This window comes from Haliaeetus albicilla, chromosome 26 (genome assembly GCF_947461875.1).
Source record: "Haliaeetus albicilla chromosome 26, bHalAlb1.1, whole genome shotgun sequence".
Taxonomy (NCBI): Eukaryota; Metazoa; Chordata; class Aves; order Accipitriformes; family Accipitridae; genus Haliaeetus; species Haliaeetus albicilla.
The window spans coordinates 4,991,653-5,017,003 of record NC_091508.1 but is presented as its reverse complement, the minus strand read 5'-3'; the positions used below and the strand labels follow the sequence as shown (position 1 = coordinate 5,017,003).

Genomic DNA, 25,351 nt, shown 5'->3' with positions numbered 1-25,351 from the left:
CAGGCTACCACCACAGCAGGAGCTCAGGCCAGGAGCCGAAAGCAGCTCTGGGTGCTCCCGGACCCTGGGGCTGCAGCTCCAGGTGCCTGGTTGCTGCTTCAGCCCTTGTGAGGTTTGAGAATGGGTCCAAGCTGGGTTTTTCAAGGCTGTTTCTTGCTGTAAGCACCCCGCATCCTGTGCAGCTGTCTGTCAGTGATGGCACGCATGGGATCTTGTGTCTGAGCATCCTTAAATCGGGTGCCTGTCTCCAAGCTGTCTCTGGCAGCTGGCTGTGGGATGCTGCCCTGGTCTTTGAGGCTTTCTTCACTATTCCTGCTTCTCTTTGGTCCTTTCCCAAAGCTGGAGGAGGAAAGGGGTCCCCATTCCTCACCTCCTGCCTTCTCCCAGAGTCAGACCCTGACCCGAGTCAGGGGCAGATGCTGTGCCGTCCTAACTGAGGAGGGAGACTGGCCGCCTCCTTTCCATCGCCGCCGCCTCCTCGCTTTGATTTCTTGCTTTAAAGGAGTGTTTTGACTAAATGGATTTTTGTGCGAAGACAGTAGTAGCATTGCTTGGCAGATCCCCCAGCCCGCCGTGGCGCCTGGGGGCCATGAATAATGCAGGCGCTGAGAGCCTGGGCTGCTGGAGGTGAGAGGGGCTGCCCTGAAATGCACCGCTCTGCCCACCCCAGCCACCTCTCCCTGACCCCCTTGACCTCTTTTTTTTCATTATTAAGAAGATTTAATTAATTAAGAAGATAAAAACGTTATGTGTGTTGTCAGCATCAGTACAGGGGCTGGAGGAGGGCACTGTGGGAATGCGGGGCTCCCAGACCCTCCGGGAGCTTTTACCAGGGCTGGGTTTGTGTTATTTTTAAGCTTGGAGAGCCCCAATGAGCTGTAGTAAACTGGAGGGCACAGGCGGTGCAGCCAGGGGTTGCAGACACCCGTGTCCATCCTCGGGGCAGTTTTCTCCCAGCATCCAGCCACTTTTTTGGGTCCCCATCCCCACTTTCCCCTCCCGCTGGCCTGGCCGTGTCCCCACCACGTGCTCTGCGCTCTCCAGCCACTCTGTTAATAAGGTTCTCATTATGTCCTAATTGCCCGTATCTTCTTTTTGTTACATTCCTCGTTAGTTTGATTTAACGGGGCTGCCAAGTATCTTGGTCATCTCTGAATTGCCATTGATTTACTCTCTTTTCTTATTTACTTATGGGCTTATCTCCTCTGCCACCCCTTCTTCCCATGGGTACAAGAAGATGGTCCCGGCCACAAGCTCACCCAAGGCCACTTGCTGCCCCTGCAAGTGCCACAGGAGCTTGGGGATGCTCAAAGCCGCTGCAAGGGGCGAGGGGAATAAAACACTTGTGGAAGACCCCAGTGCAAAGCCTTGCTGCTGTCCCAGGAAAGTCTCAAAGCTGGGTTTGCTCTGGCCGTGCGGGAAGGGACCGGTGCTGCAGCTGCCATGTGCACACCCGGAACCCCCATGTCCCTGCGTTGCACACTCACGAGTGCACGCGTGTTCAGGGGCACACGTCACGGTGGGACACATGTCACGGTGTGTGCCTTCCCGCACTCACACAAGCCCAGAGCAGAGCACACGCAACACAGGAGCCTCGCGGTGTTGGTGCCCGCTGGCACACGCGTGTGGGCTTGTGCCAGCCCTGAGCTGTCACTTGCGTGTGCCCGCACTCGCCCGACTCTGCGCCGGGGCTTTTGGAAAGTTCTCGTGTTTGCAAACTGCTGCTTTTGTTGGATTTTCTCCTTTTATTGCCATGGAAACTGTAATTAAGCTGCACTGGCTTCTTAGCCAGAGTCACCTTCTCTGGCGGCACAGCTGGTGCCACCCTGGCCTGGCCAGGGGCTCGGTGGTGACCGGGGCCGAGTGCCCCCCAGGCAGGGACGTGCCCATCCTGCCGGCACTGCCTGCTGCTGCCCGTCTCGCCTGGCTGATCTGTCTGTCCGGGAGTCTGTTTATCCAACTCCCTCCTTTCCATCCATCTGGCTCCCCATATGGGAAACAAACAGCAAATTGGCTCAATTTCTTATCATAGGGGAAAAAAACCCAAAAAACCAAAACCCCCCCCTCTCCGTGGCTGGGCTGTGCGGGGCCAGGGGCGGGCGATGCTCCCTGAGCCAGCGGGTAATTGCTGGGCGATGCTGTTATACCCATCCCTGTGACCTCCCTTGCTGCGTGCTCAGCACCCATCAGATCCTGCCCCCCGCACCATCGTTTGGCTGCAAGGGACCAAATTTGCCCCAATTTTCCTCCAGCCTTGTGGGAGGGAGCAAACCCTCCCGTACCAGAGACCTCCGCCTCGGTGCCTGTCCCCAACCCATCCTCCGCCTGCTCCTCTCCAGGGCCATAAGCTGGGAAATCTCTCTCTGCTGCCATGTGCTAATTACCCTGACCTTTGCTTAAGCGGGGATCTTTTAGTGGCAGGCGAGGTATCAGCCGTGTCATTTACTATGCAAATTGAGACCATCAGTTACATCCAGAAGGTCCCGCAATGTTTAATTTTCTCTCCTATCTCTCTTTTTATTGGCATCTGCAAAAATGCAGGAGCAGGAGGGCTCTGGCTTTTCAGAGCTGGAGGCTGGGAGCCCAGCAGCCGTGTGTGGGGACTCTTCCAATTGCCAGCTTCCCCTTGTCTCTTTTAATTTTAATTAGCTGCATTTGCAATTGCCCTGTAGAAAGCTGGGCTGGGAGCTCAGTTGGTGCCGCAGGGATGGGAATAAAACCCTTTGCAGGGCCAGGCTGCTGTCTTGGGGGCAAAGGGCTCATGCTGGGGTTGCAGCCCATGGTCTCCTCTTCCCACGGGCTGTTTTTGCCAGTGTTTGATCATTGCATGTGCAGAACCCTTTGCAAAACCCAGTCCTGGGCTGGGGAGGAGCTGGTGCTCGGAGCTGGCTGGAAAACCCTCTCTGAGCCACTGGGATGGGACCGTGTGTCTGTCGGGGGGGACGGGGTGGGATGTTGTTGTGGCTTGAGATGACAGGTACTAAGAGGAGTGGGTGGAAGGCAGAGATGAGCTACGGAGATACGGGATGGGAGGGAAGGTGATGCAGAAGGGCTGAGCTACTAGGGAGAGGAGAGGTGAAGGCAGCGACCTGGGAGAAGAAGTGTAAGGGGAGGGCTTGGGTATGTGTCCTGGGGGGCTGGGTGGTGGGAAGGGGGCTCTGGGGGCGGTGGGCTGCAGAGACGGTGTGGTGCCATGGGAGATGGTGTGGTGCTGAGCTCCTCACGGGGGTGGGAGTGCAGGTGAGCTGGGGAGACCCCCATTTGCCTGTCGTGGGGCTGAGAAGCCGTGGGAGAGGGGCTGTCCTGGGGTGATGGGGACTCGCGGGGGTGTCTCAGTGCCGGGGCTCTCTCTGCCACAGGGGCGGTGTGCGTGGCCCAGTCTGTCAAGATCCCGCGGGAGCCCAAGCCGGGAGAGTTCGACAAGATCATCCGCCGCCTCCTGGAGACCTCTCACGCGCGGGCCGTCATCATCTTCGCTAATGAAGATGATATCAGGTTCGGAGGGGCAGGCCTGGCTGGGAGGTGAGGCGAGGGTGGGGGGGAACGCGCTTCGGGGCACCCACACTGAGCCTGACGTTTGCTCTACGCGTGCTGCTGGCCAGGGTGGGGGATGCGGGATGCTAATGGCAGGAGCTGGGCACCGCAACAAGAGACGCCATGCCTGCAGCATGCATACGTGTCTGCGACGTGGCGTAGATGTGTCTGCAACGTGGAGCAGATTGTGCCTGTGTAGCTGCCTTTGTAGCGTGGCACGGACGTGTCTGCAACGGGGAGAGGATGCACCTTGCAGCGTGGCACGGACACGTCTGCAGCAAGGACCCACCAGAGCCGACTTCAGAGTGGTCGCCTGGCATCTTGCTGCCTTCAAACCACAGCAACACAGAGCTCAAAGGAGGAAAAATCTGCTTTCTGTTGGCTTTGGAAACCCCTGCTGTCATGACCCGGCTGCTTCACACCACTCACGGGCTGGGTCAGAGCTGGCGTGGGGCCTCGCTGAACACCGGCCGCGGCAGGATCCAGGCGCTGGTTCTGCTTTGCTGTGCAGCCTCAGCCCCCAGTGTGGAAGAGGAACGGGTCTGGGGGGGCCTTTCGGAACCCCCCCCTTGCCAGCTTGCCTGCCCGGCAGGGCTGGGGACGCAGCCACGCTTCGAGGTGATGAGCTGCTCTGCAGGCAAAGCGACGTCTTGCATCTCCCGTTGTTTATGGAGCAGAATGATTCACATGGAACTACCCCTGATTTCCTAAGTATCTAATTTATTAATCAGCAAACATTATGTAAATGTGGGTAAACTGCGATTTTAAATCAGTTTACATCAGATGTGCAAACGCTCCGAGTTTCTTTTTTGCTCCCTTAATAGAAATGTCTGCAAACCTGACATTTACGCGGGTGTGTGGTGAGAAACGGGGGATTTACCTCGCTGTGTAAATGGCAAGCCCCATTAACTGGGGTTTGTAAACATTTACCTATCCAAATAGGATTACATCCCATGAACAGTGGCTTACGCACACCCACCTCACGCCAGGTAAGCGTGGGTTTAACCCGGGCATGGAGACTGCCGTGATCCCGACCCTCGTGTCAGCTTGGGCTGCGGAGCCTGGAAGATGGTGTGCTGCCTCTCCCGAAATGTGCAGGGCCATGCTGCCGAGCAAGATGGTCCGGCAACAGTCGTTCCTCGAATTTCTGCCTGGCTCAGATTGGGTGTAAATCACTAAACTCACAGGAACATCCTCAATTTACCCCGGGAGATCCTGCCCCACACGAGGACAGCAGGCAGCTGGAGACGCTGCTTGTGCTCGGAGCGGGACGTGGGCTTCGCTGCCCTCCCTGCAGCGGGATGTGCCGGGAGCTTGGGGCAACCCAGGGTGAGCACGGAGCAGCCGGCACAGCTCCCCGGCTGCTTGCTGGCCCCGCGGCTCCCAGACCGTGCCTGCCTCTTCCCGTCTTGTCTCCACTCTCTGCTCGATTTATATGGGTTTGTTTTTTTTTTTTCTCCTCATTACGCATTTCAAACACCATCTGGACTTGAAATGATCAGCTCCCAACGGCGGGGGGTGAGTCACAAACCTGCCTCCTCACTGCACGGGGAGACAAAACTGCCCTGGGTCCCACTCCCACAGGGCTGGGGACCCGTACAAGCCCCTGCGGGGACAGCAAGCCCTGGGAAAAAAGAGCCCAGGGGGTCGGATCCAGGAAAGTTCCCATCCACCTACTAAGATTTCCTGAACTGGCTGGCACTGGTGGAGCGTGCAAGTGTGTGCGGCTGAGTGTCTGGCCATGATGAGGGATGCTCGGCAGGACGGATGGCATCTCTGGCTCCCCACTGCTGCTCAGCTGCCCAGTTGAGCCCAGCAGGGCCCAGTTTAGCTCTAGCCTGGGCACTGGCCACACTGGCTGGCTCTCTCCCATGGCTTGCAATGCTGATCAGAGCTGAGAGCACACACACACTCTCCAGTGCTGCTGCTTTTCCTGCCTGCTGCGGCATAACCTGATTTTTTTTTTTCCTAATGTTGGGTAATTAAGGGGGAAATTCAATTACCAGTCAGCAAATATGCAAATTAGGTGGGAGAAGCAGCCTGTGTGCCCAGGCTGGGGAGGACGGAGGGTGCGGGAGCTCAGCAGCATGGTTTGCTCTCATGTATCCATACGCACCGGGTTGTGCATGGTGCCTGGTGCCGACCGAGTGCCCGGAGCAGGGGACGCAAATGGTGCTGAGCCCTGCTCCATGCCAGTGTCCCTGCTTCCCTAGGGCCGGACATGAAGCCGGTGCCCTGGTCCCGTGGTGCCAGCGAGCACCAGCGCCTGTTGCTTCTCTCCGCAGAAGGGTGCTGGAGGCAGCCAAGAGGGCAAACCAGACGGGACACTTCATCTGGATGGGCTCAGACAGCTGGGGTTCCAAAATCTCCCCCGTCCTGCACCTGGAGGAGGTGGCCGAGGGCTCCGTCACCATCCTGCCCAAGCGGGTCTCTGTCAAAGGTAAGGGGCTGCGCTCGGTGGGTTCCCTCAGCTCCCCCCTGGGTCAGCCGTCCCCCTGACAGCATCCCCTTAACTGCTGTGAAAGACTCCATGTTTTGCAGTGGGTCTTCCCTGAGTGGGTTTTCCAGCCTGCAGCTTTGCCTGAGTGGCAGCTTTGATACAAACCCACTGCAATCTTATGTCTCCCTAGACCCCATTGCTCGCAAGACCCTCCTTCCCCACTGCCTGGGGAGTTTTGGGCCATGTTAAGCATCTCTCTGCCAACCCAGAGATTTATCCCCTCCGTCCCCTCTTCCCCGGGCAGGTTTCGACCGCTACTTCTCCAGCAGGACACTGGACAACAACCGCCGAAACATCTGGTTTGCTGAGTTTTGGGAGGAAAATTTCCACTGCAAGCTGAGCCGGCACGCGCTGAAGAAGGGCAGCAGCATCAAGAAGTGCACCAGTAAGACCTGTGGGGATGCTGTGGGTGAGCGGAGGCTCACAGGCACGTGGTGCTGTATTGCATGGGATGCACAGGGACGTGAAGGCGATGGCAGAGAGCCCAGGGCAGACATTAGGAAAGTTTCACTTGCTTTCCCCTTATGGCCTTTCAGCATAGGCACGTCCTTATTGCTCCAGAGCTGCCAGCCCAGCTCAAGGCAGCTACATGGCAATTAATGCTCCATGCATGCGGTCTCGGTTCTGAGCATTTTTTGGACTAAGCATCAAAGCTAGGTGGGAATTTGGGGAAGGCTGGAGAAACGCCGGTGCTTCTGCAGCGTGGGGAAAGTGGGCAGTGCAGAGCTTCTTGCCTCCATGGGCACTCGGGTGTCCAGTGGACTCGTGACAGTGGCAGCTCGCTTCAAAGTGGACAGGAGTGTTGCACAAAAATGCTTTTGTGTCTCCCTGCGTGCGATCCAGGAAAGCGTGGAGCCTGCTTGGTTTGTGTGTGTGCGAAGGCACCCTCCCCGTGCAAAGCTCCCAAGGCTGCTCCCTCTCGTGCACGCTTCTTGCACATCTCCCTTCCCTTGGTGCCATCTTCTGTGGGTACAAAACCACCCAGATTTGGGAGATTTGGGGCATTATTTTGCAGCATTTGGACAACTGCCTTTCTCATCGTGTGCTTGGCAGAAGCACTGTTGTCCCATGTAAGGCATAAAGCCACTGGTGCATCCTTGCTCATTTCAAGCAGCTCCTGTCTCACCTGAACAGGCTAAAAGATGGGGTGGTTGCAGAGAAATGAAGCCCATCGATAGCGCAGGGTCAGGATCTGGCTCTTGCTTAGCCAGCACTGAGGCTGCGGCCGCAGGGTGCCCGTGCCCGCAGAGAGGGTGCTGCCGGGCACCCCATGGGAGGGTGCACAGATGCCCAGAGAGGAGATGATCCCCCCCGGGCATGTGCTGGAGTGGCGTTTGCCCCTGTCTCCTCGCAAACCGCTTTGCTGATGTGCCCCTTTGCCACCCCAGGCAGGGAACCTCATCCCGGCAGAGCCCGATTCCAGGCCCCCGATCCCTTCCTCAGCCCCCACTGTGCATTTTTAGCCATTTCCAGCTAAAAGAGGCTTGTAGGGATTAATGCAGTAAACAAGCAACCAGGGGATCTGTCTTGCTGACAGTGCTGCTGCCGAGGTGATGGTTGGAGGCTCAAGGAGGTGACATGTTTACTGAGAGATGGGAGAGATTTACTGCCTGCCTGGCACCGGCTGAAGACAGATAACGACGCGGCGGCTCACAGGCTGCGACGTGGCAGGACTTGGGGACATTTACGCATCTGCCCTGTCCCCTTGGGAGGGACATCTGTGGAAGCTGTGGCGTGCCAACGGGCGGATGGACCTGGCTGTGCCTGGAAAGTTTGATCATGAAGGTTTTCTTTTTCCCCGCTTTCACTGCTGAGGATGAGAGGGATGGTGCTTCCACATTCTCTCTCTTGCAGGCATTTCCCAATGTTCAGCTGATGATCTGGGGACACCTCTGTGTCCCCACAAGGACTTTCCAGTGCTGCAGCTTCCCCAGGTAGTCTTGCAGCTAATGCATAGGCATGAGTTTGGTAAGCAGCAAGGGCATGCAAGAAAACTTGCCCCTGACCATGGACTTGGGGTAGCTGAGAGCTCTTTTTCTTTTGGGATTGCATCAAGAAATCCCTGGCACCAGGAAATGCATGAGCAGGTCCTGCAAACCACTGATCTCTTCATCTTCGTAGTAATGTAGCATTTAAACAAGCGATATTTCAGGGCCAAGGTATTAGTGGAGGCAGCTGAAACCACAACATGGCAAATGTCCTAGGAACTGTCTTTAAATTATCTGAATTTGTCAGCAAATAAATTATGTCTTGAACGTTTGCTTGGCAGATAAATGGAAAGGCGAAATAACGCACGATGAAGCAAATAACCTGCCTGTGCAGATCCATGTGCTCCTGCTTTGCACGGCTTATACAAATGTCCTGTTTGGGGCTGTTTTCTAGAGAGAATCGTGCTGACTTTCTCCATGAGCTTCAAGTTTGGGTAGAGCCCAACATGCACAGAGAAATGCTGGCTTTGCTTGCTTTTGCATCCCAAAACCCAAACCGAAGGGTCTCACCACTGAATAGGACAGGTCATGGCTCTCCTTCAGGTATGGGAGAACTGGGAGGAAGGTGAGGGGCAACGGCTGGGGTGGGCACCAGGTTTTGGGGCAATTCCTGCTGGCAGCAGCTCATGTTATCCCCGACACTAGCCCTAGCATCCATCAGGACCTGTGCACTCCATCCCTAGGCTGTCCTGCTGGGACCAGGATCAGGCCAGGACCTGTCTCCCAGATGCTTTTGCCGTAGGATCTCCTTAGCATCCTTCCTCACCTCCAAGCTCTCTCCGCTGGGCTGTGTCCCCGACCCTCCTGAGTTGGGCAGGCTGCCGCAGGGAAGCCAGCCCTGCGTGCACCCAGCCGGCCGGGCTGGAAAAGATCCTGCCAGCCGCCGCTTCGTTAATAATTCACACACGTGTGGATGCAGACGGGGAGGTCCTGGGGTGCTGCGAGTGGAGACAGAGGAGCCGACGGCAGCGCCGGGTTTGCCGGGCCGATGGGGTGGCAAGGGCAGGACGGGGCATGGCTTGGGGGTCCATCTCCCCTCTGCCACCTGCACGGGGACTGCAGGAAGCTCCCAGGCCCTACGGGCTACACTTTTTCCAGGAGAGCTAATTAATGGCCTTCATTTAGCAGGGCTGGATGGTAACTGTGCTTTGAAGCAGGGCTGGGGATTTCTCTGCGCTCTCACCTTCACCCGACCAGGCTGCAGATAGATGCAGAGCAGCAATGTGGGTGGGGGGGAGAGGAGGTTTTATTTGATTTTCCTTCTTTATTTGTGATTCTTCATATTCTTTTCCCTTTCTGTTTTGCTTTTCTCCGGTCTCTTCTTAATATGGGGTTGTTTTTTTCTGGCACTGGCTGTTTTCCAGCACAGCATGCCCCAGCCAGGCCAACGGGGGAGGATTTGCACTGCTCGCCTGGTAGTTAAGATGATAAAAGGCTCCTGTTGACCGAGGCCGGGTCTGAGCGGGCAGGGGCATCCCAGCAATGCCTCTGCTCGGCTTTCCTTCAGTTCCACCGGCTGTCCAAATGGGCCCTGCCAGCCTCGCTGCGAGGGCAGCTTAAGCCCTCGTTGCAGAAAGATGTTTGCAGCGAGCATCCCTTATGGGGGGAACAGTCCCTGCTCTCTGGATGGGCTCATCCAGCCCGAAAACGCGACGATGGGTGGTGGGTGCTGCTGCCAGCACCCATGAGATTCAGAGATTCAGAGGCGACACTATCCCCCGGCTCTCTGGAGCAGCACCGTGAGCGATTTTGATTAACTCCCACTGAAAGCCAGCGCTGGCAATGTGATGGGAATTGATGCTAATCCTGTCTCATCCACCGCTTGAGAAGATAGCTGCGTCCGTCCTCTGAGGGGTGCCCGCGGAGGCTCATCACGCACTTGAAAATTAATTATCAGCCCTGTAGAACGATGCACGACCCTGCTATTATAATCAGCAGGGTCACATCCCTTTCGCGGCCCTAATCTACTGCGAGTTTGGTGGAGATTTATTGTCTCCATGTCAGGAATGAGCCTCAGCTTTCTGCTCCACGTTGCCCCCTCTGTGCACCAGCCTAATTCCCATCTGCAAAAAGCAGCTGGGGCCTGGGGCAAGGTGCCCGACCGACAGCCCTGGGGACGTCTGCTTATCTGCAACGGCTCAGCTTTGGCACCGGAGCCGGCTTCTCCCACTGCGCTGGGCTGACGCCGGGCGCTGCAAGCCAGAGGGACGTTTGGGAGGAAAATCTAGCCTCCACAGCTTGTGTTATGACAGCGGGTTGTATTTTACTTGCTGGGACCTGTGTGGGATTTGAGGTACCTGCTAGGATGCCGAGGAGGTGGGAAGGGATAAGTCCTGGGTCCTGCGTATCCCCTGGGCGCAACAGCCTCTGCGGGGCAGCAGGACGGTGCCAGGGCTGGCAGTGGGGCTGGGACATGCCCACAGGCTCAGGTCCCCTGGACAGTCTATTACACCCTTTTTTTAATAGGTAATTATCTTGACAAGATAGAGTGGCTTGTCTGCGCCTTGAGAGATGAGTGTGGGGAAAGGCCCGAAGTTGAGGGAGAAGATTAATAGCTCTTGTCAATAATGTGGAAGAAAGGATAACATGACGGGTTTCGCATGAGTAATCTCCACACAGTCCAAAAGCATTTTTATAACTTTGAAGGATGGGCTATAAATTCACCTCCTTGATATCATCTTTTCTTGTTGGTCAGTTCGCTATCAATTTGGTTTAGCGTCTTGTCAGTGGCACGTTTCACTCTCTGTCCCGGTGCAGGGACCGCCGGGTGCGTGGCTCTTGGGGCCGTCCCTGCTCGGTGGACATTTGCTCCGCATCCAGCGCTGGCTTTGTCCCACCTTCCCGCAGCGGGGAAGAAGGGGATCAGCAACCGCTGCTTGCCTGTGCCTTTTCTGTCCCCATCTGCAAAGGCTCTGTGCCCTGGTCCCCTGCAGTCACCGTAAATCCCCACCTTGCATCAGGGAGCATCCGTGCACGGTGGAGCCCGAATTAATTTTGGACACCCTCGGATGGCTTTCTAGGATGCCTCTGCCTCTCTGGAGGATGGAGGCTGTGCCTTCAGCTCCCTGAGGAACCTGCCTTCCCTTTTGCTGTTGCTGAAGGAGCTGTGGCCTGGCAGGGTGCCCGGCCATTCCGCAGAGGTAATGATGGAGGTGCAGAGGCCGTGGCTCTCTGACGTGGCGTCACCCCATGGGAGATGCTTTCTTAGCTGTAATTAACAGCATGCTACATTAATCGGCGTCTTTTGCTAAATGATTAACATGTTTCTAGTCCCATTAAGGGCAGTTATGACAGAAGAGGCAGGCAGCTTTCACCGGTAATTACCAGATCTTTGCAGGATCCTGCAAGCTGGGATGGCCAGGGAGGCTGCAAAGGGCTGCGGGGTCAGCGGGGTGGGAGGGTGGCAGGGGGTGACGATGGGGGCAGGGTGACAGGAGGCTTTGGAAATGAAATGATAGAGACTGAGCCAGTTGGATCTCCTGGCAAGATGAAGGAGGTCAGCCCTCAGGGTGGGGATGGGACATCAAGCACAACCCAACCTGCATCCCACTGGGGGACGTGGGAGTATGGGGATGTCCCATGGCTCTGGGACGTGACATCCCAAGGGCTTTTGGCAGTGCAGCTGGGTGCCAGCACCCACGTTTTCAGAACTACATTACAGGTTGGTTGGGTATTTCCCCAGTGAATGCGTTTCTTGGCTGCAGAGGCCAGCTCATGTACCCCAAACCTTCCCGGTGTGCTGCTCAGAGGGGCTGGGACCCACAGCGTCCCCCCTGGCTGTCCCTCCTGACCCCTCCAGACAAGGGACACACAGGTGATGGGAGGATTCTCAGCTGGCAGAGAGGCTCAAGCCCTAAGCCCTGGCAGTGCAGACACAGCCGATGCCTTGGGCTGGCACTGCGACATACAGCTGCAATGTGGGTTTTCGTTTGGGGGGGTTTTGTTTGTTTTGGGTTTTTTTTGTTTGAGATGCATTTCTGCCCTGCTGCTCCTTCCTGGGGCATGCCTCGGTTGCATAAGCTTTCTGCTGGGAAAGAGGTGCCCCGGCTGGCTGATGGGTTTGTGGTTTTGGGAATGGGGTTGGAGTTTCCAGCTGTTCAGTCCAGAGTGAGCTTGTTTGCAAGGGTTTGGCTGCAGCAGAAACGTCCCTGTGGGGAATGGCTGGGATGGCAGGGAGATGGCAGCCCTGCTTTACATGTATCTGCAGACCGAGAGCGGATCGGCCAGGACTCCTCGTACGAGCAGGAGGGCAAGGTTCAGTTTGTCATCGATGCCGTCTATGCCATGGGCCACGCTCTGCACAACATGCACAAGAACCTGTGCCCTGGCAAGGTAGGGCTGTGCCCCAGGATGGACCCGGTGGACGGCGTGGAGCTGCTCAAGTACATCCGCAACGTCAACTTCTCAGGTCTGTCCGTCCCCGGGGCGGTGGGGAGGAACGGCCCCGTGGGGCTGGGTGTCTCGGTTTGTCCCCCATTATGGGTCACACAGCAGCACCCACAATTTATTCGTGTTACCATTTGGCACCCACCGCACTGCAAATGCTGGCGGCAAAGATGGGGTGCTTTTGCAGCAGATGAGGAGGTCTGAGCTTCCACATCTCCTGGGAGCCTTTGGAGAGGAACCTGGCAGCAATCCTGCCCTCACCCTGCCATCCTGCCTGCCTGGCCTCTCCTCTTGCCCACTCCCCCCTGCCGCCTCCTCACATCGTGGCTGGCAGAGGTCCCACTGAATCACACTGCCGCGTCCTTGTCTGTCTTCAGAGCTTCTCTGGAAATGCATCTTTTCCTCTGCTCTATCTCCTTAATAAACATTTTCTGTCTTGTCCTCCTTATTACTTCTATTTATCTCCACTCTGTGATCTCCTCTGCAGTGTCTCTTTTATTTATTTTTCCCTCTTGCTTGATTTTTCTCTTCCTTCCTTTCATTAGTATTTATCTGCACAGTTCACCTGATTTAATGTTAAAGCTGCTTTTTCCCCCTTTCTTAAAAGAAGCAGTAAACCAGCTGGTGTAACAGTGCTTGGTGCCTGGCATCACTCAGTGAGCTCTGGCTCCTGGGGGGATCAGTGGGTCAATACCACAAGGTCCGTGCACCACCTTAGGTTTGGGGTTGGTTTTCTTTTCCCCATTTGTTTCCTCCATCCTGTGCCCATGCTAGCATCATCCTGGCAGCTTGCAGCACTTCCAGCAGTGAGAAACCCCACGCCAAGGGGGAAGGATCAAACCAGAGCCCCCTTTGACACCATCACCCAGGGCACCCTGTGCTGCTGGGTGCTGTGGGTGCTGAGCCCTCCCTCTCTTGCAGGCATTGCTGGGACTCCTGTGACGTTCAACGAGAACGGAGATGCGCCGGGGCGTTATGACATCTACCAATACCAGATCAGGAACTCCACTCCTGAGTACAAAGTCATCGGGCAATGGACTGACCACCTCCACCTAAAAGTAAGGCTGGGGGCTGGCATGCCTGTGGCGTGGCTGTGCACAGTCCGTGCCAAGGGGAAGGTCCTGCAGATTTCTCCTGCACCCATCGAGGCCACGCAGGGTGTAGCAAACCGGGCTGGGAGCCAGGGAGCCCGTGGGTGCAAAGTTAGGCAGCTAAACTTGGGGGCGGTCAGAGGGGAGGGTGTCCCCCAAGTACACACTTGTACATGGTTCAGCCATGGTGACCCACCATCCATGTGTGTGACCGTGTCCCACAGGCTCTGGGCATCCAACTTTGCAGCTCTTGTAAGGGAAGAAGCCAGAACAGAGCAGAGGGGTTTTTCCAGGGAGGGACGGACTTTGTTTGGGGTTTCTGGTGTTGAATCTTCCCGAAAAGCCGATGGAGAGCTTCACCGCATCCCTGTCCCCGTACTGGGTTGGGCTGGGGTCCTTCATGGGATGTACTGATGGGGCGAGGGACCAGATCTGGGCAACACCGCTGTGAGCAGCAGCAGGGCATCACCCCGTGCCCCAGGGATGCTTGACAGATGCCCAACTCGAGCGTCAGTGGGGCTGGTGCCATCTCGCCCCACAGGTGGAGAGCATGCTGTGGCCAGGGGGTGGGAGCCAGCTCCCCAGCTCCATCTGCAGCCTGCCCTGCAAGCCGGGCGAGAGGAAGAAGTTGGTGAAGGGCATTCCCTGCTGCTGGCACTGCGAGCGCTGCGATGGCTACCAGTACCAGCTGGACGAGTTCCACTGCAAGCGGTGCCACTTCAATGAGCGGCCCAACGAGAACCACACCAGCTGCACCCCCATCCCCATCATCAAGCTGGAGTGGAGCTCGCCCTGGGCCGTGGTGCCCGTCTTCATCGCCATCGTGGGCATCATCGCCACCCTCTTTGTGGTGGTCACCTTCGTGCGCTACAACGATACGCCCATCGTCAAGGCGTCAGGGCGGGAGCTGAGCTATGTCCTGCTGACGGGCATCTTCCTCTGCTACGCCACCACCTTCCTCATGATCGCCGAGCCCGACTTGAGCACGTGTTCCTTGCGACGCATCTTCCTCGGGCTTGGCATGAGCATCAGCTACGCCGCCCTGCTCACCAAGACCAACCGCATCTACCGCATCTTCGAGCAGGGCAAGAAGTCGGTGAGTGCCCCCCGGTTCATCAGCCCCGCTTCCCAGCTGGTCATCACCTTCAGCCTCATCTCGCTGCAGCTCGTGGGCGTCTGCATCTGGTTCATCGTGGACCCGTCCCACTCTGTCATTGACTACGAGGACCAGCGGACTACAAACCCCCACTTTGCCCGGGGCATCCTCAAATGTGACATTTCGGACCTCTCCCTCATCTGTTTGCTTGGGTACAGCATGCTTCTCATGGTCACCTGCACTGTGTATGCTATTAAGACCCGCGGGGTCCCGGAGACCTTTAACGAAGCTAAACCCATCGGGTTCACCATGTACACTACTTGCATTGTGTGGTTAGCCTTCATCCCTATATTTTTTGGGACGTCACAGTCGGCGGAAAAGGTAAGGGAGGAGGGGAGAGGTCTGGCTGATGGTCCTGTGGGCTGCAAGGGAGGGGGCTGAGAGAAGCTGAGATGTCCTAAGCAAGGAGGGGTGCTTCTCTGCAGTTCTGCCAGCTTGGGAATTGTGGTGGGAAGAGTTGGTTTGCAAACCTCTTGTGCTACTGGGAAGCAGAGACTTTCCTGTTTCATTTTCTCCCTTTCCCTCTGGTTTTCTGTGCCCTGTTGGCCCTGCTGCCCCTCTCTGGACTGGGTAGCAGTGGGCAGCACAGGCTGTGTGGGCTGCAGGAGGATGAGTCCCCAGGGCAGATCCAGGTCCCTGCTGCCCACACAGCACCTTTTCCTGGTGCTGAGTCAGTGATGGAGGCTGAAGAGATGGAGCTGCCCTTTGAAATCCCCAAGAGCTGGAAGCAGCAGAGGGCAAGGGCAAAGGAGAGGGAACAGAGCAAGCCCTCAGTGCATCCCCTCCCTTGCCAGGGCTCGTGGCAGCTTGCAGCTTCTCACTCGATTACCGTTTCACTGTGATTTTAATTAACACCTGTGTGTTTGGCAACACGGCACCAACGACAAATTGCTCGGCTGGGCTGCGGCGGGCAGGGTGGCACAGAGCTGCAGGGGGAGCAGAACCGCTCCGTCTCGCTGAGGAGTTTGTGGAGTGAGCATCCCTTGCGACTCTGAATGTGACTTTGCACACAGTGTAGATGAGGCCAGGCCAGATAATCCCAGAGATGGATTTGTGCTGTGAAACAACCTGTCTGTCTGTCCGCCTCCCCGTCCTCGGCTCCTGGAGGGTGGTCCCGGTGCAGGTACCCACAGGACCGAGGCCAGCCCGGATGAAGCTCTGTGCTCCAGTGAGAGGGAGTGAGAACAAAGAAGAAAAAAATCTCATGAATGAGACCCAAATCCCCTTTGCCTGCCAGCCAAAACAAGAATCGCATTTATGTTAAATGCAAACAGTTCACGCCTGCCAGCCTGGCGCTGCCTGTGACAAATAAATCTTAGTGTTCCTATTCCCTGGAAATCCCCTGGGTGACCCACCACCCAGATTCCTTCTCTGGAGCCTTCATGACTGGGATAATTTCCCCGGAGTGTCCCCACCACAATGCTGAGCTGCTGATGCCACGGCTTTTGGAAACACCTATTGCAAAAGGGCCAGGGGTGGTTTGCTGAGACATCTTTTGCTGTGGACACCAGTTTCAGACGTGTCCTGGAGAGCTGTCTCTGCACAGAGCATCAAACCCCGGAGCTCACGGAGGCCGAGTCTGCACAGGCACCTTTCACCTTGGCTCAACCAAAAAGTCTCTACCAAGCTAGCCCGTGCTGGCTGGAAGTGTGAAGGAGAATTAAAGGAAATAAATAGAGCCTTTTCCAGCATTTCCATTTTGATGAGATGGCAGGGGAGATACTAACAAGAAAGCAGGTTTTTTAAGAAATTATTGCAAAACAAAAGCTCCCTTAAAGCCTCCTTAATGTGCTCGGCATACTGTGGGTAATAAAGATGGAAATGATAATGATTGTAGATTATGCGCAAGGTTGCTCACCTCTTCACTGCAGCTTGTCATGGGATAATTTAGGGCTGCCGAAAGCTGGCTGTCAAGCAGCAATTCGACAATAGGCTGTGCCTCACTTCGGGGGCTTGTAATGTGCAGGGCTTCTCTGTTATTAGGCTGCTAACAAGCTGATTAGAGGCGGAAAAAGTGATGTTCCCAACTCCCCTTGGACGCAGCTCTCTTTCTCAAAGTCTGCCACTGCCACGGCGTCCGCTGAGCAATCCCAGGAGGGGTTTGTGGTGTTTCAGCTTGGTGCTCGGCCGTGCCGCTGCGGGATGTGAGCTCTGAGCGTCTCCAGGCTGTGGCTGAAGGGCGACAGATGCGCTTAAAGGGGCAGCCAGAGGAACTGGGTGCTCAGTACTGCCTCGATGCTTTTAGCTGCTGGTTTGTAGTCTCGGGGAGAAAAAGATCAAAAAGGTGTCATTACACAGCCTGCACAGAAGATCACATCCTTGGGATGAAAACTGGGTGGTATTGGCATTGGCATCACCCCACGGTGGTGCTGGTGCTGCCTGGGATGCTCAGCTGGGCATCCCCAGGCCACCGTGGGGAGGGATCCCCTCACTTTTGCCCTGTTGCTGCTGGGATTAAGGCCCCGTTGGGCTCTGCGGAGGGTCAGCACACCTGGGAAAAGAAAAGCCAGGAGCATTGGCTGGGCTGTTGCTCTCCCCATAGAGCACAGCTGGAGTTTTGCTCGAGTCCTGAGGACGCCATGGGGCAGACCCACACCTCCAAACGCTGGCTGGCACCTCTGCCCCGACCCCATCTGAGCCTGTGCCCAAGGCTGCCTCATGGTCTGGAGGAGTTGGATAAAAATCTCCATTTTTATTTTATTTTGCTTTACCTCGTGCCTACAACTTTGCATGGAGGTGGCATATTATCATAACAAGTCCCCGAAGCCTTTTCTCAAAAGAACCTCTTATCCCTGCCGATCCCAGCGGATTACAGAAATAGCAATAACAGAGGATCTAAAGAAAGAGACAATTTCCTGCGCTGATAAGGCGGCAGCTGAACAGCGGTGTCATTGTCTGGTTCTCTGTTTATCACATTTACTTTCAGTGAGGGAAAAGATGGAGAGAGGAAGGAAGGAGAAGGACTGTCCAGTGGTTTGTTTAGCAGTGCTGGATAAGGCTTGAGTGGGTTTTCCCTTCCCCAGCACCCACGGTGGTACAAAATCTCTTGCAGCTGGCTCAGGCCTGGATTTAGAGTCAGAGGGTTGCCAATTAATGGGAGAGATTTGCTTTGGGACAAACATAAGCTCTGCAGGGCTGTGCCTTGAGCCTGGGCTGCTCCCCTGGGGCAGGACAGGCTGATCCAGCCCTGGGGTAAAGGCTGAGCACGGCGCTGGGCTTGGGGACTTGCGCTGGGTCATTTAGGGTTGCTGTGGTCCCTCGACGCAGCATCATCGTCCTGAGTCAGAGACAGGCTGTGTTCTTTGATCCTATCCATGAAGCAGTGAACGTTGCCGAGGCAGGAGCTGTAACTTCTTTGATAACTGCAGCGCACACCTCAAAGGGCTCTGGAGAAAGATCAAGTGTTGTTAACAGAGGGGCAAAGTGGGGTCCTGGGTTGGAAACCAATTAAGAGAGTAGGAACCAAAATCGTGAGAAATGGTCATTTTTTGATGTGGCAAAAGGTTAACTGTGCTGTGCTTTATGGCGGTGTTTAGATTCCAGGCTAAAAATATTTCTGAGCTGAAAAGGGGCTTGCTGCGGCATGGTACAAAGCTGTTGAGGTTAGTGCGGACTGCAAAAAATGGGGCTGTTTCTGGCAAATGCATCATTAGGGTGAAGGTAGCCACAGTGGCCCTCTGAGACCCCAAAAGTGCTGCAGGGGTTTGAGGAGGGCTAAGAGATGGGGGGAGCCTGGAGCTGGTGCCACCTGGGGTCTTGGTGGAGTGGAGTCCCCGGCAGCACGGGGGGATGGAGCCCTGACCCAGGCTTGTAGGAAGAAGCGTGCGTGGAGACGTCTTGTCTGAGCTTGAGCTCAGCTGCTCTTTCCCTCTTTGCTGAAACGCCTCCGAGTCCCGAGGCACGGGTGGGAGTCGCTGCAGAGGCACGAAATATGGAAATTGCTGTACTGCAAAAAGTGAGGCTCCTCCGAAAGGCATCTGCTGAGGAGCAGGAGGGTGGGCAGGCGGGGGAGCTGGGGAGGTGAAGGGCTGCTGAGCCTCAGCCGTGCCCCACGGGGTGTCACGCTGGTGCCAAGCACAGTTGTGCGGGTCCCTGGGACAAGGGTTGGGGTGCCTGGAGTTGGCGACCCAGTGCTGCCCTCATGCCTGGCAAGTCCAGGACACCTGCGGCAAAGTCTGGAGAATTTCAGCAGAAAAAAAAGGAAAAAAAAAAAGCAAAAAAAAAGCGCAGATATTCTGGCACAGAGATATGTTTTGACTTTCCTTGATGAAATGACATTTTTATTTCCAAAAACTGCCTAGATTGACTCTGCGTGCATATAGAGAGAAGGTGGAACAAACAAACCAGCGCATGTGACAGCAAGAGGTTTTATTCTGGGGACAAACAAAACTTTTCTGTTGACTCAGAACAAGCTTTGTTGCTTTTTTTTTTTTTTTGAGTTGAGTTGGAACACTTTGGGCCCATGTGTTTTTTTCTTTGCACGGTCACAGCTGGGACATGAAGGTCCTGCGGTGGGATGACAGCCCCGGCTGGGAGCTGTTGCCTCCCGCCACCGCTCACTCGTGGGATGGAGCTGCCTCTGTGTATCTTCTCCCCAGGGAGCCCTGTAGAGCCTCTATGCTCAGCTTCTGTCCTCAGTCACCTTTTTTGCTCTATTGACTCTAGAAAATGAACCAGCAGGTTAAGTGTGTGCAGCTGGGGAGGTGGGACCCCCTGCCCTCGCTGATGCTGTGGCTCCTGGGCTCCCCCTGGTTCCTCCAGGTCCTGCCACCTTGCACAGCACCAAATCCCACGTGTGAAAAAACTACAGAAGAAACCCCGGACACCACTCTGTGACTGAGCCATGGGATAAAGTTAAACTGCCTTAAGCCTCTTCCTAAAACCTCATTAGCAACCTGCAAAAGAGCCCTGGCATCTGAGCACATCTGGAAAAGAAAAAAAGGTGTGCACAAAGGCACCTGAAGACCCAGAGCCCTCTCCCTGTTCAGCCCAGAGAGACCCAGTACGTGAGCTATGCTGGGATAGAGGAGAGGACGCTGGAGAGAACGGAGCCCTGTGTCGGGAGCAGGGATGCTGACAGAGCAGGGATGCTCACAGAGGAGCTTGCCCGCCCGGCCTCCTGTGTTGCTCTGGGGTGAGAGGTGGGGATGGGCGGAGGGAGGGGGTCTCTTTTGCCTCCCATTGCCGCCTGCTTCAGGTGCCCCCAGCTTGTGAGGAGCCTGCCAAATGCTTTCCATAGAAAAATGGATTATTCTACAGTCAGATTAATGGGCTTTCATTTTGCAAAACATCTGTCACTGTTAGTCCTGGACAGTGAGCGTGAAATTAGTTTTGACTGCAGAAAGGCAACGTCGGTGTGTAATATGTGACTTACATGACAACGGCCCAGGGAGCCGGCTGGGGAATGGGAATTACCTGTTGAAGGCAGCTGGGGGTGCCCCGGGCCGGTCCCTGGGAGTGGGTGTCCTTGCTGTGCCCATCACCGCAGCATCGGAGCTCTCGCCCTGCAGCTGGTGGAGTGTGCTGCGAGTGTTAGGGAGGAGAGAGGGAGGGTGAAGAGGGCACAGGGCTCCGTCTCTGGTGATGTTTTTGAGTTGGGGTGCTGGCAGGTTGCTGCCGGAGCATGCATGAGTGCTGGGAGGGCTTGGCACAGGGAGGCTGTGCCAGGGCCCCGAAATGCGGGTCAGGGCCCTGAAATGCGCGTCAGGGCGCCGGCACAGCCTCCTCATGTTTGCAGGTAGGGAAACACCAGCAAAAGTGAGCCAGAGACCTCTCTGGGTGCACTTTGGCCCATGCAACAAGTTGAGTCTGATGTTTAAGATCCAATACTGTCAACATTTCCAACCCTGGCTCCCCATCCCTTCATTTATTTAACCCCAGTGTTTCCATGTTCCCCTGTTTCCTCTCTTCCTTTCCCAGCTGACTCTTTCTGGCCCCTACAGAGCCGTGGTGGGTCTCAGCTCGTGCCCTTGTGTCTTGCAGATGTACATCCAGACCACGACGCTCACCATCTCGGTGAGTCTGAGTGCCTCGGTGTCCCTGGGCATGCTCTACATGCCCAAGGTGTACATCATCCTGTTCCACCCGGAGCAGAACGTCCCCAAGCGCAAGCGGAGCCTCAAGGCGGTGGTGACAGCAGCCACCATGTCCAACAAGTTCTCTCAGAAGGGAGGTTTCCGCCCCAATGGAGAGGCTAAATCGGAGCTCTGCGAAAATCTGGAAACACAAGGTAAAGTGGCTCCCTGTGGGGATGGGGAGCTGGTCCTGCTGGGGACTGATGTGGTGCTGGGAAGCCCAAAGCCCTGGCTTGCTGATGGGCCATAGCCATGCTGTCCTCCATGGATGCAAGCAGTGCTGGCAGCTCTGCTCCTTGGCAAAGGGACATCTCAGCTCCCTCCTGCCCCATGGCTTGGCCTGCCATCTCCCAAGAGCGAGGGCAGCGTGGGAAGGGATGCATCCCACGGGCTGGGGGCCACTCTGCTACCTGCCGTGCCCAAAGTCACCCCGAGGAGGGAGGTGTGCTCCAGTTATCTGCACTCCAGCCGGGGCACTTGCAGGGATTCCTGGCTCTCGGCGAGGGGACAGCACCATCTCCTGTCTGTGGGCAGGGGAGATTCCCCCTTTGTTAATTTATTCCCACCCAAGAAATGCCATTTTCCATTACTGCAGCTACGTTGCTGAGACAGGACATGTCCTGCCTCCCTCTGATCAAGATTGCTCCCGGTACTCCCATCCCTCCATAGGCCTGTTTGTGTTATCCCGTGGGAAATGCTGATGGGTGGGTAGCAGGGGAAATAATGCTGGAGACACGGTCATGCTGCTGCTGGGTGAGATGCCGGCTGGGGCACGTGGAAATCTGCTTGAATACCTCGAGAAGGACCCTAATGTGAGCCCACCCTGGGTGCCCGGAGCTGCTCCTGGGAAGGCTCTGGTGTGGCTGATGGGAAAAGATGTTCGGTCTGCGGGCTGTTTCCAGGAGCCAGGCTGGAGCTAAGGCTGACACAGGGACAGAGCCACCGATCTCCCCTGGGAAGAGAGGCTGGGGGCTCAGGAAACCCATGGAAGGTGGGTGCCTGCCTGTTCTGCGTTTGGGTTTCCAAAACCAGAGCCTTGCAGGAGGAAGAAGTGGTTGGAGCCAATGCTGCTGGGGTCCTTTGAGAAGGGAAGTCCCATTTGGGCTAATCTGAAGAAAAACCTCACAGAAATACAAATGTTCCTCATGTACCAGCAGAGTTTCTGGGTTCCAGCGTCAGTGGGATGGAGACCAAATAGCATTTCCATGGAAAGCTGTGATTGTCTTTGTAATCCCACGCTTGCTCTCTTTCCAGCCTCAGCTATTTAATGTCCCTTGGCATCTCTGTATAACCTCCATATCCATATCGCTCTGTGTAATGGCTCTCGCTGGCGGTAGCTCTGTAGGTGATGTCTCTCCGCAGGCAGTCTCTCTGCATAATCAACTCTTTCATCTACCTACCTGCGTTGTGAAGGGCAGCTACACGGTCAGAACCCCCTCGCCGCCTGTGCTAGAGGTGGCTTTTGTCAGCCGCTGTCGCAGATCTGTGTGGTCTGCGGTCCTACCCCAAAGTGGCAGTGGGTAGGGGTCCCTCTGTTGCCCCCATTTTGTCTGTGCAAGAGATGCTTCATGCAAGGCTGGGGGTATCTGTGGGCTCCCCATGGTAAGGGCTCACTGGGAACAGGCCAGCCCTGGGCTGGGGAGCCACCTGGTGCCGGACTCCCCATGGCATCAGTGTCACAGGCTGTGACGCTGTGCATGTGTGAACTTGTCTCCCTCAGCCACACACGGCTCTTGGCCGGGGCTTTGCTGGCACAAAGGGCCAGTACCCCTTTTGCAGCAGAGCTTGGAGGTCCGGATGCAGCAAGCACCTTGTCCGGGACCCGAACCCAAACATTCCCATATGCTCTTCGCTGTGCTGAGCATCCTTCTCTCCCATGGGACTCACAGCAGGAGCCTCTGAGGATCGTACGTGCTGGGAGCAGGGAGAGCTGAGCCTCCCGTCTGCTGCATCTCCAGCTCCGATGTGTCTTGCATGGGGAATACGGGAGCTCGGTGTGAACGGGGCTGGCGGCACGCTCCCGAGGTGTGCCAAGGTGGGGAGGAGGGCACGGCATCAACGCTGGGGGCAGGAGGCACGGTGGGGTTGTCAGCGCAGGACCAAGGGGCCGTTTTTCACTCTGTCACTGGCGGGTCATGTATCCTTAAATAAACAACAGAATAAATAATTCACAGGGCTTTGATATGGGCAGATTGGCTATGAAAACATTGCAGCTAACAAATAGCTCTGTCAGCTCTAATTTCTTATGGCCTATCTAATTGTTATCTGGGAATACCAGTCTGAAATCTGCAGCAAGGTTCATTTGTCAGTGAGGCACCGAGACAGAGGGAGAGCTGCTGGGCATCCTCTCTGTGTGGTGCCGGTCTCTGCAGAGGACACGTTTGTGCTGCTTGTGGTGTCTGGGGCTTTGCTCTGTGTCCCAGTGCTTGGGAGGACTTGTCGTTGGCTGGAGGGTGTCCGTGTGTCTGCTGAGCCCCATGGTACCTGGGGACCTCATGGTGGGATCTGTGCAGAGCATCGTGCCCGGCCGAAGCGCTGAGACAAGCCAGGGTGTAGCAAGCTGCGGCTTCCACTTCTCCCTGAGCTGTGGCTGCTGCTAAAAGCAAGTGGCGTGCTGCAGCCTCTGAGCCCAAAGGCAGCGGTGCAGCCCTGCAGGGAGCGGGAGGATTTATTGCTATCTGGCATTTTCCTGGCGCTGGTCCTTGCTGCGGCTCCCCTGGTGTCAGTCTGGGACATGTGGTGGCTTTGTAGCCATTGCTGCCTCCTCTCCTCGTGTGTTCAACCCCGTCCCGAGGGCTGGGGAAGCTGGAAGGTGACAGCAGGTTGGCGTACGTGCCCTGCTCCTCCAGCATCCGAGCACGGGCACGGGAATCCTTGGCTGAGGGATGCAGCCAGGATGGTTGGCTTTGTGCCACCCGCTGCCGGTGCTGGCAGTGCCCTGCTGCTCAGCTCCCAGCTGCCATGGAGCGGTGTGCAGGGGTGCAGGCTGCCCAGCTTGGACCCCAAATCGTGCTCTTGCAGGGCTGGGGCAAGCTGAGCTTTTGGGAATGCAGAGCACCTGCGGGCTTGTCTGTAACAGGTTGCTGAGGGAAGTGAATGGGAGCCTGAGAGCACATTCCCTGTAGCTCATGTCATGTCCTGGGGTCTCTCTTCGGGATGAACTGTCTTTAGAGAGCCCCCAAGGGCTGCCGTGGGCTCAGCCCCTCTGCCACGGCTCAGTGCCCTTGCAGGGAACGATCCTGAGTGCCGGTGCTGGCCGGACCCATGACCAAACCCCATGTCACGTCCCCACCAGCATCTCCTGGCATGACGGTCAGGTCAGGGTGACGGGAGGGGAGCCAGAAAGGGAGGGTGGACTTCATTAATGATACATGTGAGGTCTGTCTCTCTTTCCAGCACTGGCTACCAAACAGACCTACGTCAGCTATAGCAACCACGCGATTTAGCTCCAGCGATTGCAACTGCCTGGCGTAGAGGGAGGCTGTGGATGCCACGACGCGGGAGGGAGCTGAGTCGCATCGCTCAGGACACTGGAGGGGGAGTCGGATGGGACGGGGAGGTGGCAGCAGGGACACACACACGCTCCTGGTGGGGTCGCTGGGCAGAGCTCCTGGGGAAGATGGTGATCAACAGCAGCAAAAAAAAATAATAAAGACACAATAAAAATAAACCACCGACCAACTGACCACCGTGACAATGCATGCCTCCCCACGGAGGAAGAGGAACAGTTGAGCAGGGGGGACATGGTGTGGGGAAGAGGTGACGGACTTCGGCAAGTCTTTGGGGTTTTTTTTCTGTATCTTGGCAAAAAAAAAAAAAGAGACCCAACATTTTCCCTTTTCTGGAATTTGTGAGATTGTTTGTGGTTGTGCAGAACCTTCTGTTTTCTCTTTCTTTTCTTTTAATCCTCCATTTTCTTTTGTTCCTGTCTTCCTCCGTCTCTCTTCACTCTTTCTCCCATATCCTGCCAAATTCTATATGTTGCAAAAAGGAAAAATAAATAAAAATACATAAAATTTAAATAAAAAACAGACAACAAAATAAAATAAAATAAAACCTAGACTGTGTTCAAAGTGCTGATTTCTATAGGTGGTTAATTAATGTATGTGATGACCATATGGATTGAAATATGTCTGCTTTATGTACTGACCAGTCAAAAATCAAAAACACACAAAAAAAACAAAGTTCAGTGCCTGGATGTTTATGAACTATTCGATGACTGTGTAGAGCATGATCATTTTTATACGAGGAGATTTCTAATAAAAGACCATGGTTTTGCACTCAGTGTTTGCTGTCTCTTGGTGACTGTTCGTTCCAGGCTCCAGGAGGTGACTTGATTTTGGCTGATGGGGAAGGTCTTGGGTGGCCAAGTGCTCCAGGACAGCATGGGGCTTGGTGTCCTTCCTCTCCGGGCCATCCTGCTGCAAACAGGGTCCTCGTGAAAGGGGATGGGACAGGGAGAGGAGAGCTCAGCATCACCCTGGCACAGCGAATCATTGAGGCATACGCTGAAGTCTGCACTGCACCAACGCTCAGGGGTTGGGGCAGGAGCTGGGGCAGAAAGGGCTAATTCCTCCTCATTTGTTTTTCCCCCAAGTGTGGGCTGAGGCTGGAGGGGTGGA

The 25,351-nt window shown here is 55.8% G+C and overlaps 1 protein-coding gene across 3 annotated transcripts in view; it reads left to right on the top strand.

Annotated features, from left to right (window-relative positions):
* The window catches only part of GRM4 (glutamate metabotropic receptor 4), a 55,792-nt gene extending 30,778 nt beyond the window's left edge, over positions 1 to 25,014 (top strand). For all 3 annotated transcript variants that reach the window (XM_069771902.1, XM_069771903.1, XM_069771904.1), the window contains 8 exons: positions 3,360 to 3,495; positions 5,820 to 5,974; positions 6,279 to 6,419; positions 12,230 to 12,430; positions 13,330 to 13,466; positions 14,041 to 14,976; positions 20,638 to 20,884; positions 24,126 to 25,014. In XM_069771902.1, coding sequence (XP_069628003.1) covers positions 3,360 to 3,495; positions 5,820 to 5,974; positions 6,279 to 6,419; positions 12,230 to 12,430; positions 13,330 to 13,466; positions 14,041 to 14,976; positions 20,638 to 20,884; positions 24,126 to 24,175 — 2,003 coding nt within the window. In that variant the 3' untranslated portion in view covers positions 24,176 to 25,014. The remainder of the gene's footprint in view (positions 1 to 3,359; positions 3,496 to 5,819; positions 5,975 to 6,278; positions 6,420 to 12,229; positions 12,431 to 13,329; positions 13,467 to 14,040; positions 14,977 to 20,637; positions 20,885 to 24,125) is intronic.
* The last annotated feature ends 337 nt before the right edge of the window (positions 25,015 to 25,351 follow it).